This window comes from Colius striatus, chromosome Z (assembly GCF_028858725.1).
Source record: "Colius striatus isolate bColStr4 chromosome Z, bColStr4.1.hap1, whole genome shotgun sequence".
NCBI lineage: Eukaryota > Metazoa > Chordata > Aves > Coliiformes > Coliidae > Colius > Colius striatus.
In genome coordinates this window covers 83,520,251-83,540,280 of record NC_084790.1, presented here as the reverse complement: position 1 = coordinate 83,540,280, position 20,030 = coordinate 83,520,251, and the positions used below count along the sequence as shown (strand labels likewise).

Here is a 20,030-nt window from a genome sequence, read left to right as displayed (position 1 = left end):
CACCATGGCGTTGGGCCGCAGATCCGGCGGCACCTCCTGGCTGACCACGTGGCGCAGGAAGGCCACGTTTGGCTCGGCCGGGAACCAGTACGACCGCTCCAGGCGGCCGTAGGTGTTGATGAAGGCCTCGATTGCGGGCAAGTGCACCTCGGGGACGTAGCCCAGTGCCCACAGTTGCCTCATCACAAACTCATAGTTCCAGATTGCGGCCACGCTCAGATCACGGCTAGCTCCCCGCTCCGTCTCCTCGACCATCTGTGGCAGAGAGGGTACGGTCAGTACCGGCACCCGCGGGTGACCGAGCACAAGGGGGACCAGGGCGCACCGGGCCGTGGCTGCGGGCACTGTGCCCGGCTCCCCGGCTCGCAGCACCAGCCTACCTCCATGATTCCCTCGGGGATGGTGGCGGCACTGAAGCCGCGGTAGCGATCCGCGTTGGGGAAGACTCTGTGGACGATTCGGCGGTCAAGCTGGAAGGCGATCTCGCCCAGCAGCTGCTGCCATCTCGGCTGCCAGCTCTCTGCGGGAACCAGCAGCGTCAGGCACTCATCCCCAAACCTGTGTTTTCCCTCCGTTCCTCCCCCGACACCTGCCAGGGGCTTCCAGAGGCTGCCGTGCCAGCCTTGCCTGTGCACAGGCTACCAAAGGTTGCTCCCCAGCTCTCCCGCGTGCCCCTGGCACAGGGCGCCCCGCTGTTATCTCCCATGATTCCACCACCCCCGCGCACTCACCTCGCCGGCTGAAGCTTGGCTCCCAAGAGGGGGTTCCGGAGGTCCAGCTCTGGTCTGTCTGTGTCAGCCCCCAGTCCGAAGGGCGGGCAACAGGACGAGGTGTGGATGTTGGCAGCTGCGGCACCCACAGGCCCGAGGCCGCTACAGAGCTGCCTGCGCTCTCACCTGAGCTGGGGAAGGATCGCGGGGCTCTGTGTGGCACAGACACATAAGGGGGTGCTGAGCTGGGACCTGCGCCGCGGTAGCCGTGCTGGAATGGCTGTTGGTCCTGCCGCTCCAATTCCCGTCTCAGCTCTTGGTTCCTATTAAACAGCAGATTTGTCATATCTCTCAGCTGGTCAAAGACCGTGAAGAGTCCGGGCCTGACGCCAGGCAAGTGCCCGCTGGGTCCCGGCTCCATGGCCGCTCCTGGTGCTGGCTCCTGTGCCTCTGGCAAGGCCAGTGCCTTGGGCGCAGGATATCAGCAGCAGGTGGGGTGTGGTCCGAGGTGATGTCACAAAGGGACTGGGTTCTCCATGGTTCTGGGACCTGGCACACGCGCCGGCAGTGCCACGGGGCCCGTCTCAGGGGCACCACAGGCAAGGGGAGGCCAGAGGATGGGAAGGCTGCACCGCCTCTTGTGCTTCGTCTTGGCCGTCCCAGCAGCTCCGGGCCCCGTGTCCCAGCGGCGGCTGCTCTCACAGAGTCATGGAATCATTTTGGTCGGAAGAGCCCCTCGAGCTCGAGTCCAAGCCCTCACCTTACACTGACAAGCCTGCCACTGAGCCATTTCCCTCAGCACCTCAGCTCTACTGCTTTGGGATCCCTCCAGGGATGGGGACTCCCCCACCTGCCTGGGCAGCCCACGCCAGTCCAACAAGCCTCTCAGGGGCAAAGTTCTTCCTCATTTCCCAGCTAAGCCTCCCCTGAAGCAACCCAAGGCTCTTCTTCTCCAGGCTGAACATCCCCAGGTCTCTCACTTGTTTTGACTGTCACTTGTTTGCACTGTGGCCACAGTTGAGTTCGTGGGCGAGTTAAGAGAAACATTTTTTCCATGTCTATTACAAACCAACACATGAATTTTTCTTCTGCGTCTGCCAGACGGTCCCAGTGAAGTTTTCAGAGAAATCACAAAATCGTTACGGTTGGACAGGACCTTGAAGATCGTCGAGTCCAAGCACTAAGCTGACCCTGCCAAGCCCATCCCTAAACTAAACCATATCCCTCCGTCTTTCATCTAGATGTCTTTTCAATATCCCTAGGGACGGTGACTGCACCGCTGCTGCCTCCCTGGGCAGCCCGTTCCAATGTTTAACCACCCTCTCAGTGAAAAAGTTCTTCCTAATGTCCAACCTAAAGCCCCCTGCTGCGACCCAAACCCATTGCCTCGTGTTCTTTCACTCACTACCGCAGAGAAGAGATCAACCCCCACCTCCCTACAACTCCCCTTTAGCTACTTGTAGAGAGTGGTCGTGTCTCCTCTAGGCTAAACGCCCCCAGCTCCCTCAGCTGCTCTTCACACAACCTGTTCTCCAGACCCTTCCCCAGCGCTGCTGCCCGGCTCTGGACACACTCCGGCCCCTGCGTTCCTTCTTGCACTGAGGGGCCCAGAACTGGACACAGCACTCGAGGTTGAGCCTCACCAGTGCCCAGTGCAGGGGAACAATCACCTCTCTGGCCCTGCTGGCCACACAGGATGCCCTTGTCCTTCTTGGCCAGCTGGGCACGCTGCTGGCTGATGTTCATCTGGCTGCTGGTTAACACTCCCAGGTCCCTTTCCACGGGAAAGCTTTCCAGCCCCTGCGCCCCAAGCCTTGCTTTTGTGCCTTGCCACAGTGCTTTCCTACGGACCTGGGAGATACAGGCAAGACAACTGTGCTGAGCAGTACTGGGCTTTAAGCAGCCCCTACAGTTTTAAGGTCTTGCACTTCAGCAAGGTATGGAGTGAACAGCACAACTATTTCAACCTCCACTTTGAGAGCACGGCTGTTTGAAGCACAGATGCAGAAATTTCGTGTGGAGAATGTGCCTGCCTTCAAGATCTGAAAAATTCCCTGGCAGACCCCCAGTCATTAGAGTGGGCCAAGAGCCATCAGCTGTACACCAAGTACGCGTTTGTTGTGCTTATCCCCTCCAGCTGTTGAAAGACAAATGGCCAAAGTCTATTGCAGCAGAAAGGATTTAAAGGGACAACCACTATCGGATGCAGGCTGGGAATGCATGCTGATGGACAGAGGTTTGTAGAGAACAGAGTAAAGAGGACAGGCACAGGCGCTCCCCTCAAATACCTTTGCACAAAGACTGAGTTCCTAGCCTTCAAAGCAAACGGCTGACAAAACAGCAGAAGCAGCGGCCAAATCTGAAGGTCTGGCCTTGATCCCTGAAAAGACACTGAGGATACTGGGCCCGATCCTGCCTTATGAAGAAGGTGGTAGAAAATGTATCGGTGATTTGGCAGCAAAGGAACAAAAAGATGGCTGGGCAACAACCCCTCAGAGGCGACTAGGCCTCAAAATAAATCATAAGAAATAGGTGTAATAAGAGAGGACCCCGCCAAGGGGTCCAGCCAGGAGTTGAAAAGTGACCTAACACAGGTGAGAGCATCATTGCAGGGGTGACAAAACCAGGGATGACCTCAGGGGAATACTGGCAAATAGACTTCACCGAGCTGCTGAGAAAGGGAGCCTCTCAGTATCTCCTCGACCTGGTAGACACATGTAATGGATGGCCCTGTGGCACTGATGTGGCACGGGAAGCAGTCAAACAAGTCCTAAATCACAGCATACCCTGCTTTGCTGTACCAGCAGGAATGATTTCAGACAGAGGCCCTTGTTTTGTTGCAGAAGACGTTAAGAAGGTGGGAGCGCATCTGGGAGCCAAGTGGGATTTACATACGCCCAACAGACCTCAAGCTAGTGGAAAAGTAGAAGGCGTGAACCAGACCTTTCAGTTACAGTGGAATCAAATACACCAAGAAACCTCCTTCTCTCGGTTACAAGCTTTACCAAAAGCTTAGCTAAGAATACGAGTACAACCAGGAAGAAATTGTGTAAGCTCGTTTCAATCTGCTGGCTTTGGGCAAGACCTTCCAGGAGCTCCACAACCACGTGACCCCACCTCAACCAAGTGGACTAGGCGTTCCGGCAAATCTATTTCAACCAGGAGAGTGGGTTTACGTCAAGACATGGAAGGACAAAGCCCTGAGAGCTAAGTGGCAGGGACCTCTCCGGGTCTTGTTGACTACTTCCACTGCCCTGAGAGTGGCTGAAAAAGGATCTTGGCAACATTATTCTAGAGTTCTGAGAGCTACAGCCCCGTGCACAGTCGAACAAAAATCACCACTTACCCGAAAACTTACTAAACACCCTTGAACAATTACAAGAGAGCTGGAATTCGTAAGATCCCAAAGGATTATGTGGCTGAAAAGGTGCATTTTCCTCCTTGGACTGCTTGCCGGCCTAATGAGCGGAACTGGGAGAACACTCGGCAAGTTACTGGCTTTGCTCCCCCATTACCTCAGGAGGAACAGGGTTTCCCTGGAAAGCTGTGCCTATGGAGTGGGCAGAGCGATGCCAAAACCTGCTTGCTCTGGGAGATGGGAATCAAGCCAGCGGTCGCTTGCGGGACCGTGGCACGAGAACAGTGAGCACGCGCATGAGCTTCGCAGAGTTTACCAAAGACTCCAAGCAAAATGCAGCCAAGCTATGAAAAGCAGGAAATATTGGTCCAACCGAAGCTCCACAAGGTCTGTTGTGCTCCAACCAACAAAAAGGGAATTGGCCCAACCCTCGCTGTGCTGCGAAGAGTACTTGTCAGTACTCTCTGACCCCTGAGAGCAATCTCCCCGTCCTAACACGATGACGGAAGGCTACTCTGTGCAGTATTTTCCCCAATGGGTGGCCTCTCTTCTCTTACGAGGCAAAATGGACTTGTAGCGTTAGAACCTACCTTCTGGATATGTGGCACAAGAGCTCCGGAATGGATTCAGCTCTAGGGGAATTCCGGTGCCGCCACTCAGAGCCCTTGAGGGACTACGTGGAGGAGAACCCCGCAGTGAGAGACGTCTTCAGCTTCCAAAAGAGCTTCCCTTAGTTTCAGGAGGAGAGAGGTTTTGGCTTCTTTTCTGCCCTTGGTGTGCCGCAGGGTCACATGGAACTAAAAGAAAGAAACCAAGCCATTTGTTAGAGTTGGGAGCCACCCATACCATTACAGCGTTGAACAGTGTGTTTTACTCTGTGAAGCATTCGATTGACAGTCCCAATCTTAGAAATTCTTTTGTGATGTTTTTCAGTCCTCGCCCGTCTTCCAGTTCCGGGGGATACTGCTTTATCGTAACAGGTTGTGCTCCTCCTTTGAGTTTAACAACAACCAATTCTGCATTTTTAGCCTTTCCTGGTACTCCTTAGGCCTGTACTGCTGGATATACCTGGTCTTTTAATTGGTGTCTAATTTCTTCTTTCCTAATTTGCAGTTCTACTGAAAAGGTCAATGTGGTTTTCTTCCGGTACTTAAAAATCAATTTCTCCACCTTTCAATTTCATTTCAGCGTTCGATTGTTTGAGTTCATCCCATTCTAAAAGTGCTCGAGGAGCTTCGGGCAGGTAGAGAAATTTATCAATCCCTACGCTCTTCCCACTTTTGCATCTTAGTGGTTTCAAAAAGAAAGTTTTCTCGACCTGTCCGGTTGCTCCCACAATATCGACGTTTTGTGTACTTACGGGCAATAAAGTCCGATTTAGTGCTGAAAATCTGACACCTGTACCTACTAGAAGTTCTATGGGTTCCTCTTCTTTCTCGAGCTGAACTTTTGCCAAGGCTTCTGCCAGGGAAGGTTCCCCTGCTCCCCATCAATAACCCCGTGAAGCAGCAATGTAGCATGTAGCAGCAAGTGGCAAGCATGCCTACTTCCCAGTAGTCAAATAAGCTTCAGATGAATTAGTGAAAGCGTTACCGGTACAGAGGAAAACATATTTACCAGGAACATCCACTCCTCACACATTCATGAGCTGACTGAATGCACAGGACATAATACACAACAAAATACCGACTACAACTAAGCTGCTGATGTATACATTACTTAGTACAAACAGACTAAATCCCTCCTGTCGATATAAGTGCTGCTGTGCTACAAGGGATCTTCTGTGTCATCAAGGGCAATCCCCTGCTGACAGAGACAACACATCACTCGATTCCTTTCAAAAGCCAACCAAGCTCCATCATAGAAAGGGGGGTTTTGATTGCTCAAATTTTCAGGAACCTTCCTCTCGCGTCACCTTTATGTTTGTGGACTGCTTATCTCCATTTATTTCTGTTCCAACACCGGCCTATAGCTTTGTCTCAGCACTGTCTCTTGCCCGAATCACCTTACCACCAGCTCAACCTACTCCTACACAGCCAGTCACGCCACACAAACTTCAGTCCCTTCGCAGAAAACAGGTTCTTCGGGACTCCCATCATCCATCCTCCGTGGCCCTTCTCCGCAACTTTTGTCACCAACTTCATTTTTCACTTGAACAAGGGGTGACTCAGGACTGAAAACAGTATTGCACAGTAGGTTTCATCGCTGCCTTTTAAAATAGCACTGCTGTCCTCTGCTTGAAATAGAGCTCCTGAATCATGTACCATTTGCTCTTCCTGCAGGTGCAGCAATGTGTCCTCCATAAGCCACTGTAGCCAACCATTAGTTCTCTGAGGAATTGAATAAGACAGCGTCGGTGTGGAAGACTTGGAAGAGAAATGAACAAGCGAATTTTTCAAACGCTCATCACGTCACACAAGGAACATCAGAATTCCTGCAACATTGACTTTGCATGTGGTATCTCAAGATTGGGACTAAGCATATGCTGCCTAAGAAGGATGGAAGTCACAGCCTCCAAGAAAAGAAAATCAGCTAACTTTATATTAAAACCAAACAAAAGCTACACCAGGAGTCTGAAGGCGCTAAACCCATAGTATGTTTACACACTTTAAATGCCTTCCGTGCAAGTTGCCTTTTTCCGGACACAGCACTAGAATACCATGCAAGATTTAGACCTCACTTACAACACCCTAACAGGATTAATGAAAAAAACCCCAACACTACAACCCTGTTTTAATGCACAAACTCCTTATTGTCATTTTTAGTTGACAAATATACATTTCATAGCAAAACAACATCAGAGGAACAGCTGGATGGCACTTTTAAGCTCAAATGAACCAGCATCAAGCACTGGCAAGTCATCTCTCTGATTGCTTTTGAATGGCAGCACATGCACATTTGCTCTGTGCCGTAAACTTGCACAATTATTTCTCTGTCGTCACTCAATTCGGACAGTGAGCCCTTGCGCATCTATCCCTCTTGAGCTGAGGAGTCCAGAACTGGGCACAGGACTCCAGATGAGGCCTCACCAGGGCAGAGGAGAGGGGGAGGAGAACCTCCCTTGAGGTTGTCTTGTTGGCTACACTCTTCTTGATGCATCCCAGGATGCCATTGGCCTTCTTGGCCACGAGGGCACCTTGCTGGCTCATGGTTAGTTTATTGTCCACCAGCACTCCCAGGTCTCTCTCTGCAGAGCTGCTCTCCAGCAGCTCAACCCCCAGTCTCTCCAGCTGCATGGGGTTGTTCCTTCCCAGGTGCAGGACTCTGCACTTGGCGGCTGAATGGCAGCACAGCCTCTGGGGAATCAGCCAGTCCTCGCAGTTTGGTGCCATCAGGGAACCTGCTGAGGGTACACTCTGTCCCCAAGTCCACGTGGTTCTATAAAAGCTCTACAAAACTATTAAGTAATGAGCTCAGACTAAGAAATATTATTGCTCTGCACTTAGGCAATTTCTGTTGCTGAAAGCTCTTCAAGTTCAGCCTTTCGTGACGCCGAAACCGCTGCCACAGCACAGGTGACAGGAGAGCAAAGCAGTACAACTTGTGGAAAACTCCAATTTTAACTACCTTTAAGTGGAACAATCCTCTGGGAAAAGGAAAGGAGGTCCCTACAGACTGTTGACGACAACTTCCTGTCGCAGACGATCGAGGAACCAACAAGGAGGGTGTGCTGCTGGACCTGGTACTGACAAATAGAGAGGGCCTGATGGTAGAAGGGCCAGCGAGAGCTGGTCAATCTTCAAGCACCACTTCCTCCAAGCCCAGGATCAGTGTGTCCCAATGCACAAGAAAGGAGGAAAAGGAGGTAGGAGGCCTCCATGGATGAGCAAGGATCTGCTGGGACAACTCAGATTTCACTGTTCAGGTGAGGGAGCCCTGGCACAGGCAGCCCGGAGGGGTTGTGGAGTCTCCTTCCTTGGAGGTCTTCAAGACCCGCCTGGACATGTTCCTATGTGACCTGATCTAGGTGAACCTGCTTCTGCAGGGAGGGTTGGACTAGATGGTCTCTAAAGATCCCTTCCAGCCCCTACCATTCTATGATTCTATGATTCTAATAACAGAGGAATTGTTATTGCTGTGATCAAAGAAAACAACAGGGACGTTTAATTCATCGTGCACAGTGGCTCGGCCGGGATGACAGATGAACTATTGGATCAGCCAAAGAAGATGTCTACGAACGAGAGAGCCGCAACTTCTCAAGAGACCTGAACCAAACCCCTGATGAAGACAAAGAGACCCTCCATCTTTAAAGCCTGAATGCTATATTAAAAGTATCCTGTAGGTAAACTGAAGGCCACCTCTAGCAGAGGCGCGTAGGGAGAGATGGCAGCTCCATGAAACATTAATGAGGAAACCAAGTCTGCCATAGGTTGCCTTTTCCTCTAGAGGGAAGAGATGAAGAGCCACGTGAGTTAGACAAAAGACAGAAGATAAAGCTGAACTAGCTCAGGTGACTCCAATCCTATTAACTATTCCGAAGAATCCCTCACAGTCCCACCCTCAATGTTATGCTTGCCACCAAGCTTAGACACCAGTGAGATGAACTCTCAGCACCTTTTACAAAGGTCTGACTAGTTCCATTCTTACCCAATAAAGACTGTAAATGGTGAAGTATGGTCCTGCCCTGGGCAGTCCAGAATAGCAAACACCTGCCATGCCAGTTGAGGTGTGAGCAATCAGCCTTTCTGGAACTTGCTATTACTCATAGAAGGTCCGTAATATGAATCACACTGGCCATGGGGAAAAAGCCTCTTTTTTCCTCAAATGAGAACGTCCAAAATGCTTGTGAGAAATCGCCCACCTTCTAAGGACTTTGCTAGAGACTGCAAGTTACACCCTATAGACTATCCACTCTGTAGAGACTACAAGTTACTGCAGTGGGCTGGGGTTTGCATTGCTATGTTGTGCCACACAAGTGGTCACAGATCCAGACAGAAAAGCAAAAAGATCCAATTACAAATCAGCAAACACGGGACTTTCAGAGCCAAACCTTTCTTGCCGTGTCTTGCAGGCGCACATCACACCCCCCAGCCCCCCCAGCCAAAAGTTGATATGGCAACTTCACATCTGCACACAGTTAAGATCACGTGGACACTTTTGGCTTTAAAATTCATAGGAAGATGTTCTCGAACTGCAATTTGTAGCAGCGGTACGCAGGGCTCGGGAGAGATGTCTCGCTTTCTGGCCACACAAATGACAGTTCCGTGCCTCAAGCTGCTGAGAGATGGAAGGGCTGATGCTGAGATCCTTTCCACGTGCAAATGCTTTCAGCAGTTCTCGTGATCCTAGTGCCACGGAGAAAGTTTTGGCTGAGAGGCCGTTCTTTCAGGCTCCTGGCCTCGCCGTCAGCGCCCCGGTAGGCAGGCGAGACCGATGGGGGCGTGTGCGCGTCCCCGGCGGGGGGCGTAACCTCTTTTGCCCTTCCTCCCACCCCGCAGCCGCGGCCGCGGCCGCACCCGCGAGGTGCGCTGGGAGAGGTAGTTCTCTGTCCGCTGGCTCGGCCGGCCGGCAGCAGGCGGGACGAGCGAGGCGGCCCGGCGGGAGCGGTAGTTCCGCGGGAGGGCAGGCTCCGGGCCGGCCGGCCCGCGCGGGACTACAGCTCCCAGCATGCCCCGCTCTCCCGCGGGAGCGGCGGGGCGAAGCCGGCGCGAGCAGCCAATGGGCGGCGGGCGCTGGGGGGCCGGCGCGGGGCGCTCTGGGAGTGGCGGTTGTTTCAAGATGGCGGAGGCGGCCGCCGGGCCCGGCCGAGGCGTTCGCTGGAGCCGGGACAGTATCCTTCCGTGCGGCCAGGGCAGCTCGGGCCGGGCCGTTCCAGGCGCGGCCGGGCGGCCGCCTCTCGGCGCGGGGGGTTCCGGGCGAGGGCCGAGGCCAGCGGTGGTGTGGCGGAGAGAGAGGCAGGAGAGCGGTGAGCTGGGGCGGGGGCCGGGAGGCCTGTCAGGAAAGGCGGCGGGGCGGCTGCGTTGGGGTTGTGGTGCGCGGAAGGCTGGAGCTGGTGCGAGGCTGTGGGACGGGTTAGGTTTAGTGGCCGTGGGACGGGAGATTGGAGGGCTCCGTCCTGAGAGCCTTTCGGTGTTGTACCTTTCCTTAGTTTGTGAACGATGCTGATTTTTAACAAAGCGTTTAATATCTAGGCCACTTAAGAAGTTAAGCCACAATCCCCTGAGGCCCGGGCCCGCCCCGGTTCCTGTACGACGCTGCCGGCTGGTGACAGCAAGAACTCGCTAGGCCCTGCCCCAGCCACACCAAAGGGCATGAACAGCACTAGGCTCCCTCTCCACTTGGGGCTTTCCTGCCACGGCACCACGGCCGTCCCAGGCGCCGAGTCCCGCCTCTGGCTGCTGCATCCGACCGCTCCCCCGGTGAAAACGGACGGCAGCCTTGGCTGTGCCGTCATCTCCGCTGCCCCGGCGCTACTGTCAGCACCCAGCACTGCCACCTGCACCCCGGTATCGCTGCTTGCACCCCGGCTCTGCCACCCGCTGCCTGCCATTGCCACCCACCTCCCGCGTGGCTGCCCATCCCCCGCTACTGCTGGCACCCCCTGACATCGCTGCTTGGCTCAAGGCTGTCCCCACACAGCAGCAGCAGCAGCAGCCATGCTAGCGGCTCTTATAGTACGCACCGCAGCACCCACAGCACACGACATGAGATTGACCCACAGCCTTATTTTGTGGTGCCAGGCGGCGGCTGCTGCAGGCGCAGCCGGGACAGGGCTCACGGCTTGGCACACATATCCTGCCTGACAAAAAGCCTGATGGCAAAACTTATCGATGAGTGCAGGATTTACGGGCAATAAATCAGGTAGTCGAAGACTTATATGTGTACAACTTTCTTGTCTTATGAATGCAGAAGTCTGGAGCCATGCGCTTCTGTCATGTGACAAGTCAAAGTTGTTGGAGTTCATAGCTGGTGCTGTTCAACGCTGTAATGGTATGGGTGGCTCCCAACTCTAACAAATGGCTTGGTTTCTTTCTTTTAGTTCCATGTGACCCTGCGGCACACCAAGGGCAGAAAAGAAGCCAAAACCTCTCTCCTCCTGAAACTAAGGGAAGCTCTTTTGGAAGCTGAAGACGTCTCTCACTGCGGGGTTCTCCTCCACGTAGTCCCTCAAGGGCTCTGAGTGGCGGCACCGGAATTCCCCTACAGCTGAATCCATTCCGGAGCTCTTGTGCCACATATCCAGAAGGTAGGTTCTAACGCTACAAGTCCATTTTGCCTCGTAAGAGAAGAGAGGCCACCCATTGGGGAAAATACTGCACAGAGTAGCCTTCCGTCGTCGTGTTAGGACGGGGAGATTGCTCTCAGGGGTCAGAGAGTACTGACAAGTACTCCTCGCAGCACAGCGAGGGTTGGGCCAATTCCCTTTTTGTTGGTTGGAGCACAACAGACCTTGTGGAGCTTCGGTTGGACCAATATTTCCTGCTTTTCATAGCTTGGCTGCATTTTGCTTGGAGTCTTTGGTAAACTCTGCGAAGCTCATGCGCGTGCTCACTATTCTCGTGCCACGGTCCCGCAAGCGACCGCTGGCTTGATTCCCATCTCCCAGAGCAAGCAGGTTTTGGCATCGCTCTGCCCACTCCATAGGCACAGCTTTCCAGGGAAACCCTGTTCCTCCTGAGGTAATGGGGGAGCAAAGCCAGTAACTTGCCGAGTGTTCTCCCAGTTCCGCTCATTAGGCCGGCAAGCAGTCCAAGGAGGAAAATGCACCTTTTCAGCCACATAATCCTTTGGGATCTTACGAATTCCAGCTCTCTTGTAATTGTTCAAGGGTGTTTAGTAAGTTTTCGGGTAAGTGGTGATTTTTGTTCGACTGTGCACGGGGCTGTAGCTCTCTGAACTCTAGAATAATGTTGCCAAGATCCTTTTTCAGCCACTCTCAGGGCAGTGGAAGTAGTCAACAAGACCCGGAAAGGTCCCTGCCACTTAGCTCTCAGGGCTTTGTCCTTCCATGTCTTGACGTAAACCCACTCTCCTGGTTGAAATGGATGTGCCGGAACGCCTAGTCCACTTGGTTGAGGTGGGGTCACATGGTTGTGGAGCTCCTGGAAGGTCTTGCCCAAAGCCAGCAGATTGAAACGAGCTTACACAATTTCTTCCTGGTTGTACTCGTATTCTTAGCTAAGCTTTTGGTAAAGCTTGTAACCGAGAGAAGGAGGTTTCTTGGTGTATTTGATTCCACTGTAACTTAAGGCTCTGGTTCACGCCTTCTACTTTTCCACTAGCTTGAGGTCTGTTGGGCGTATGTAAATCCCACTTGGCTCCCAGATGCGCTCCCACCTTCTTAACCACTTCTGCAACAAAACAAGGGCCTCTGTCTGAAAACATTCCTGCTGGTACAGCAAAGCAGGGTACGCTGTGATTTAGGACTTGTTTGACTGCTTCGCGTGCCACATCGGTGCCACAGGGCCATCCATTACATGTGTCTACCAGGTCGAGGAGATACTGAGAGGCTCCCTTTCTCAGCAGCTCGATGAAGTCTATTTGCCAGTATTCCCCTGAGGTCATCCCTGGTTTTGTCACCCCTGCGATGATGCTCTCACCTGTCTTTTTGTTCCTTTGCTGCCAAATCACCGATACATTTTCTACCACCTTCTTCATAAGGCAGGATCGGGCCCAGTATCCTCGGTGTCTTTCCAGGGATCAAGGCCAGACTTTCAGATTTGGCCGCTGCTTCTGCTGTTTTGTCAGCCGTTTGCTTTGAAGGCTAGGAACTCAGTCTTTGTGCAGAGGTATTTGAGGGGAGCGCCTGTGCCTGTCTTCTTTACTCTGTTCTCTACAAAACTCTGTCCATCAGCATGCATTCCCAGCCTGCATCCGATAGTGGTTGTCCCTTTAAATCCTTTCTGCTGGAATAGACTTTGGCCATTTGTCTTTCAACAGCTGGAGGGGATAAGCACAACAAATGCGTACTTGGTGTACAGCTGATGGCTCTTGGCCCTCTCTAATGACTGGGGGTCTGCCAGGGAATTGTTCAGATCTTGAAGGCAGGCACGTTTTCCACACGGAATTTCTGCATCTGTGCTTCAAACAGCCGTGCTCTCAAAGTGGAGGTTGAAATAGCTGTGCTGTTCACTCCATACCTTGCTGAAGTGCAAGACCTTAAAACTTTAGGGGCTGCTTAAAGCCCCGTACTGCTCAGCGCAGTTGTCTCGCCTGTATCTCCCAGGTCCGTAGGAAAACACTGTGGCAAGGCACAAAAGCAAGGCTTGGGGCGCAGGGGTTGGAAAGCTTTCCCGTGGAAAGGGACCTGGGAGTGTTAACCAGCAGCCAGATGAACGTCAGCCAGCAGCGTGCCCAGCTGGCCAAGAAGGACAAGGGCATCCTGTGTGGCCAGCAGGGCCAGGGAGGTGATTGTTCCCCTGCACTGGGCACTGGTGAGGCTCAACCTCGAGTGCTGTGTCCAGTTCTGGGCCCCTCAGTGCAAGAAGGAACGCAGGGGCCGGAGCGTGTCCAGAGCCGGGCAGCAGCGCTGGGGAAGGGTCTGGAGAACAGGTTGTGTGAAGAGCAGCTGAGGGAGCTGGGGACGTTTAGCCTAGAGGAGACACGACCACTCTCTACAAGTAGCTAAAGGGGAGTTGTAGGGAGGTGGGGGTTGATCTCTTCTCTGTGGTAGTGAGTGAAAGAACACGAGGCAATGGGTTTGGGTCGCAGCAGGGGGCTTTAGGTTGGACATTAGGAAGAACTTTTTCACTGAGAGGGTGGTTAAACATTGGAACGGGCTGCCCAGGGAGGCAGCAGCGGTGCAGTCACCGTCCCTAGGGATATTGAAAAGACATCTAGATGAAGGACGGAGGGATATGGTTTAGTTTAGGGATGGGCTTGGCAGGGTCAGCTTAGTGCTTGGACTCGACGATCTTCAAGGTCCTGTCCAACCGTAACGATTTTGTGATTTCTCTGAAAACTTCACTGGGACCGTCTGGCACACGCAGAAGAAAAATTCATGTGCTGGTTTGTAATAGACATGGAAAAAATGTTTCTCTTACCTCGCCCACGAACTCAACTGTCGCCACAGTGCAAACAAGTGACAGTCAAAACAAGTGAGAGACATGGGGATGTTCAGCCTGGAGAAGAAGAGCCTTGGGTTGCTTCAGGGGAGGCTTAGCTGGGAAATGAGGAAGAACTTTGCCCCTGAGAGGCTTGTTGGACTGGCGTGGGCTGCCCAGGCAGGTGGGGGAGTCCCCATCCCTGGAGGGATGCCAAAGCAGTAGAGCTGAGGTGCTGAGGGAAATGGCTCAGTGGCAGGCTTGTCAGTGTAAGGTGAGGGCTTGGACTCGATGAGCTCGAGGGGCTCTTCCGACCAAAATGATTCCATGACTCTGTGAGAGCAGCCGCCGCTGGGACACGGGGCCCGGAGCTGCTGGGACGGCCAAGACGCAGCACAAGAGGCGGTGCAGCCTTCCCATCCTCTGGCCTCCCCTTGCCTGTGGTGCCCCTGAGACGGGCCCCGTGGCACTGCCGGCGCGTGTGCCGGGTCCCAGAACCATGGAGAACCCAGTCCCTTTGTGACATCACCTCGGACCACACCCCACCTGCTGCTGATATCCTGCGCCCAAGGCACTGGCCTTGCCAGAGGCACAGGAGCCAGCACCAGGAGCGGCCATGGAGCCGGGACCCAGCGGGCACTTGCCTGGCGTCAGGCCCGGACTCTTCACGGTCTTTGACCAGCTGAGAGATATGACAAATCTGCTGTTTAATAGGAACCAAGAGCTGAGACGGGAATTGGAGCGGCAGGACCAACAGCCGTTCCAGCACGGCTACCGCGGCGCAGGTCCCAGCTCAGCACCCCCTTATGTGTCTGTGCCACACAGAGCCCCGCGATCCTTCCCCAGCTCAGGTGAGAGCGCAGGCAGCTCTGTAGCGGCCTCGGGCCTGTGGGTGCCGCAGCTGCCAACATCCACACCTCGTCCTGTTGCCCGCCCTTCGGACTGGGGGCTGACACTGACAGAGCAGAGCTGGACCTCCGGAACCCCCTCTTGGGAGCCAAGCTTCAGCCGGCGAGGTGAGTGTCGGGGGGTGGTGGAATCATGGGAGAGAACATCGGGGCACCCTGTGCCAGGGGCACGCGGGAGAGGTGGGGAGCAACCTTTGGTAGCCTGTGCACAGGCAAGGCTGGCACGGCGGCCTCTGGAAGCCCCTGGCAGGTGTCGGGGGAGGAACGGAGGGAAAACACTGGTTTGGGGATGAGTGCCTGACGCTGCTGGTTCCCGCAGAGAGCTGGCAGCCGAGATGGCAGCGGCTGCTGGGCGAGATCGCCTTCCAGCTTGACCGCCGAATCGTCCACAGAGTCTTCCCCAACGCGGATCGCTACCGCGGCTTCAGTGCCGCCACCATCCCCGAGGGAATCATGGAGGTAGGCTGGTGCTGCGAGCCGGGGAGCCGGGCACAGTGCCCGCAGCCACAGCCCGGTGTGCCCTGGTCCCCCTTGTGCTCGGTCACCCGCGGGTGCCGGTACTGACCGTACCCTCTCTGCCACAGATGGTCGAGGAGACGGAGCGGGGAGCTAGCCGTGATCTGAGTGTGGCCGCAATCTGGAACTATGAGTTTGTGATGAGGCGACTGTGGGCACTGGGCTACGTCCCCGAGGTGCACTTGCCCGCAATCGAGGCCTTCATCAACACCTACGGCCGCCTGGAGCGGTCGTACTGGTTCCCGGCCGAGCCAAACGTGGCCTTCCTGCGCCACGTGGTCAGCCAGGAGGTGCCGCCGGATCTGCGGCCCAACGCCATGGTGCTGCTCGAGTGCCTGCTGCAGCTGGCACAGGAAGATGGGCAGCCCCTCTTCTGCTACTGAGCGGCTGTGCCGAGCCGTGAGCCCTGTCCCGGCTGCGCCTGCAGCAGCCGCCGCCTGGCGCCACGCAATAAAGCTGTGGTTCAATCTCATGTCGTGTGCTGTGGGTGCTGTGGTGGGCCCCACAAGAGTCGCTGGCATGGCTGCTGCTGCTGCTGCTGTACGGGGACTGCCCTGAGCCAAGCAGCGATGTCTGGGGGTGCGAGCAGTACTGGGGGATGGGCAGCGGGTGGCAGAGCCAGGGTGCAAGCAGCGATACTGGGGTGCAGGCTGCAGTGCCGGTTGCTGACAGCAGCGCTGGGGCAGTGGAGATGACGGCACAGCCAAGGCTGCCGTCCGTTTTCACTGGGGGAGCGGTTGGATGCAGCAGTCAGAGGCGGGACTCGGCGCCTGGGACGGCCGTGGTGCCGTGGCAGGAAAGCCCCAAGTGGAGAGGGTGCGCAGTGCCATTTATGCCCTTTGGTGTGGCTGGGGCAGGGCCTAGCGGGTTCTTGCCATCACCAGCCGGTAGCATCACACAGCACCGGGGCGGGCCGGGGGCTCGGGGTATTGTGGCTTAATTTCTTTAAGTGGCCTAGATATTAAACCCTTTGTTAAAAATCAGCATTGTTCACAATCTAAGGAAAGGTACAACACCGAAAGGCTCTCAGCATGGGGTGCAGCTGTCGCAGGTATGTGAGGAATCTGCTGCACAGCGATCCCCTGCAACGCCCATGGAGGGTGGAGCGGCGTGGAGACTTGGCGGCCAGGCTCCGAGTTGATCCATGGGCATGAGCTGGTCCTCTAGAGGTGGTAAGCGGCACATCTAGCCCCTTGAGCAAAGGTCTGTGAAATCTTGATGAATTGCTATCCTTTGCGCGAACTTTGCTCGTTTTGATGTCATTTGAATACCGAAGCACAGCTCCATCCCAAAGGCTACCTGCCTCCAAGGCGCCACCACTCCTTGAGTCTGTGCCCTGAATTGTTTGTCAGCTCTACCTTGAAGTGCGAGGCGAGAGAATCTTACACCAACCCTAATAAAGGTATTTATGATTAAAGGCACTCGAGTGTTGTAGTGGTGCAAGCTGTATTCATTCAAAGGTTTGGAGAGGCTTAGTTCTGCTGAAGTTCCACAGTCCTTTACAACTCTTGTTGCTGCTATTTGAAATTTTGAGCCTTGCCTGATGCTGTTCAGTGCCTTTTGCCACCCTGGACACATTTCCCCTTGATTTCGCCTTGAATTCAACTACTGCTTTGCCTTCCACCTTGTCACAGGGTCTCCCTGTGTAGCTTTTAATCATCTCACAGTCGTCTGCTAGAAAGAAAAAGGTATCGGTAACTGTTGTAGTGGTGCAGGCTACAGCTATGCTCATTCAAAGGTTTAGAGAGGCTAGGTAATGCATGTGCAGAGACATACACGGGCAACGTAGTACAACCAACAGAGCTGACTCAAAGCCACACTGCCTTTGCTAGCTACTTCCTTCTATGCTGCTTTCACCCGTGGGATCACCCAGGGCCCACCTGATTAACTCACAGCACCTGTTTCTGATACTTGGAAGCAGCTTGCCAGCTGCATTAACTTGTCCCTACCATCTTTATTCAAGCTGGCTGTTCCAAGTCATATTTGTGCCTACAGTTTCCCCTCCTTTTCTTTTTGGACCAGCCAGCCTTCGGCAACACATTTCAAAATTAAAGGCACATGAAGAAAACATAAACATCTTTACCCGTGGCCATGACTTTACAACAAAAGGTCAAGAACAGCTACATCGCCGAACAACAGAACACAAAAATCCATAGACTCAAAGTAAACATAATCTGATATATGTTGCTAGGAGGGACGCATACTGGCGAGAAGGGATGAGTTCACTGTACTTCCACGGACGTTTCTGGTTCCCGAATGTAGGTGCGGACTTTTCTTCAACTTCTTTAGCGTGCTTATCTGTGAGCGTTATCTGTAAGTTGGAAATATCTCTTCCTCCGTAGAAAACACACCATTTTTGCTTTCAAGTTTCCATTGGCCGTCTTGTTACGTTCTTCCGTTCTTTTAATGAGATACAGATTGCTGGAGGAATTTACAGCAGCATACGTGGTGCCACGGTTGTCAGGCTTTACATTTTAATAGGGTGATGGATTGAGGGTGAATCACTTGGTTCTTTCCTCAAGAAATCTTGAAATCTACCATCTCGTGATCCCCGCAGCCAAGGTTGCCTCCAACCTCCACATCTCCAACCCGACCCTCCTTATTTGTCAGCACCAGCTCCAGCAGCACACCCCTCCTCGTTGGTTCCTCAATCACCTGTGTCAGGAAGTTGTCATCAACATGCTCTAGGAACCTCCTGGACCGTGTGCGCTTGGCTGAGTGGCTTTGCCAGCAAATATCAGGGAGGTCGAAGTCTCCCATGAGGACCAGGGATTGTGACTGTGAGGCAGCTCCCAGCTGTTTGTAGAAGGCCTCATCCACTTCCTCCTCCTGATCAGGTGGCCTGTAGCAAACTCCTACGGCAGTATCACCTACCTTACCCTGCCCCTTAATTTTCACCCCCAAGCACTCAACCTGCCCCTCCTCCCCACTCAGGCAGAGCTCAATGCACGTTAATTGCTCCCTCACATAGAGAGCAACTCCACTCCCTCGCCTTGTCAGCCTGTCTCTCCTGAACAATCCATAGCCCTCCATGGCCATGCTCCAGCTCTTTATTCTTGAGAAAAGACAAAAAGAAGACAAGCTCGGGACCTAATTCTTAAAAAAAGGTCTGTGCTTTAAAGGGCCTTAGACTAGGTTTTCTTCCTCCTGGCGGCTGTTTCTTCAGGACCTTTTTCTCCATCTTTTTATAGGTCAGTCACACATCGTTGGCAAATTTCTTTGGCCACTGGGTCTATTCCTACACATCCCTATCTTCTCAAAACTAAATCCCATCTTGCTTGCGTCCCCCTGATGTCTTCTTGGATGGAAAATAGCCACTATTTCCCTCATAGCTTGTTTATTTATTGTTTCTTTTCCATCTGGGAGAAGCCAGTTTCCCTGTGTCTCAGAGGTTCCCAACTCCCTTCATGTTGAGTCTTCTGTCAATATTGGAGTCCCTTTTGGCGAAGGTGCTTGCGGGGTGAGATTGGACACACTCACAATTGCATGACCTAACGCTGCCTCTTTTGCCATTTCATCGCTTAGGCCATAAAAGATCTCCCTTTTGGATGCCCATTCACGTGGACCACCGCAATCTCATTTGGAAGAGAGGGTGGGCCTGGCAGGGTGAGGTTAGTGCTTTGACTCCATGATCTGCAAGGTCTTTTCCAACCGTAATGACTCTGTGGCATTTATTGAGCCATCAATAAATAGGTGGGGGCCTGCGTGTGATGGAGTGTCTTTGAAATCCTCTCGCACTTTAGTCTGATACTCTGCCTAAACAACTGTGTTCAAGGTCGGCACATTCCATGTCTCCCTTCCAGAGGAAAGTGGCTGGATTAAGGCATGAGCCGGAGGCCAAGACAAAATCCCCTTTTTCTCTTAACATTGCCTCACATTTTCAGATTCTAAAATGGGTTAGCCATCTGCCAGCCTTCTGTGCCAAAGCCGTTTTCACTTGTGGCACAGGCGTTTATTACTAATAGTCCTCCGAATGTCAGCTTTCTGCATGTTCTTTGCTGGTTTTTTAATCAAGAGGGCAGTGGCAGCTATTGCCTCTATACGTTTGGGCCACCTCCTTGAAAGCGCGTCCAAAAGTTTGCATCAGTGTGCTATTGGTTGTCGTTTGTCCCCCCGTTCTTGGAGTCAATGCTCCTGAGGCGGCTCCCTCCTCTACTGTGACAAACAGCTCAAAGGCTTTATCCAATTATGGCACTGCTTACACCGGAGCCATGATTCAATGTCCGAGAACTCCTTACCAGGCCTGCACTGCAGCCCCCTGCCCCTCTTAGCAAGCAAAAGGTGCTCCTCGCAGAGCAGTGACAGCACTGTAATTCCTGGATTAGCTTTTTCTCTCCGTCTGCCCAAGTTAACGCCTTTGCTTCTTCATTTAGAAACTTGGAATATACCCCTTCTGTTTCTTGTGCCTAAGAAGCTACTCCCAGTGAGCAACAGGCGGCTGGTCCCCAAAACCTTTCCATTACTTTCTGGTTTGTGTCAGAGACCAGCTCTTTCCAGGATGATGAAGGACAGGCTGACCACTGCTCTTTGAGCAAGTGACAGTTTATTGCTTCTT

The 20,030-nt window shown here is 53.5% G+C and overlaps 1 protein-coding gene across 1 annotated transcript; it reads left to right on the top strand.

The window, feature by feature from the left end:
• Window positions 1–13,887: 13,887 nt before the first annotated feature.
• Window positions 13,888–15,858, top strand: LOC133628896 (speriolin-like). Its single transcript, XM_062018858.1, has 3 exons — window positions 13,888–15,067; window positions 15,279–15,418; window positions 15,544–15,858. Exons 1-3 carry the CDS (start codon window positions 14,668–14,670, stop codon window positions 15,856–15,858), a joined length of 855 nt encoding a protein of 284 aa, XP_061874842.1. The 5' UTR covers window positions 13,888–14,667.
• The last annotated feature ends 4,172 nt before the right edge of the window (window positions 15,859–20,030 follow it).

Excerpts from the sequence above, each read along its gene's own strand:
- LOC133628896 (XM_062018858.1), top strand. The coding sequence starts at position 14,668 with ATGGAGCCGGGACCCAGCGGGCACTTGCCTGGCGTCAGGCCCGGACTC. Across the intron at positions 15,068-15,278 it reads GCCAAGCTTCAGCCGGCGAG|AGAGCTGGCAGCCGAGATGG; the intron begins GTGAGTGTCGGG and ends TGGTTCCCGCAG. Across the intron at positions 15,419-15,543 it reads TCCCCGAGGGAATCATGGAG|ATGGTCGAGGAGACGGAGCG; the intron begins GTAGGCTGGTGC and ends TCTCTGCCACAG.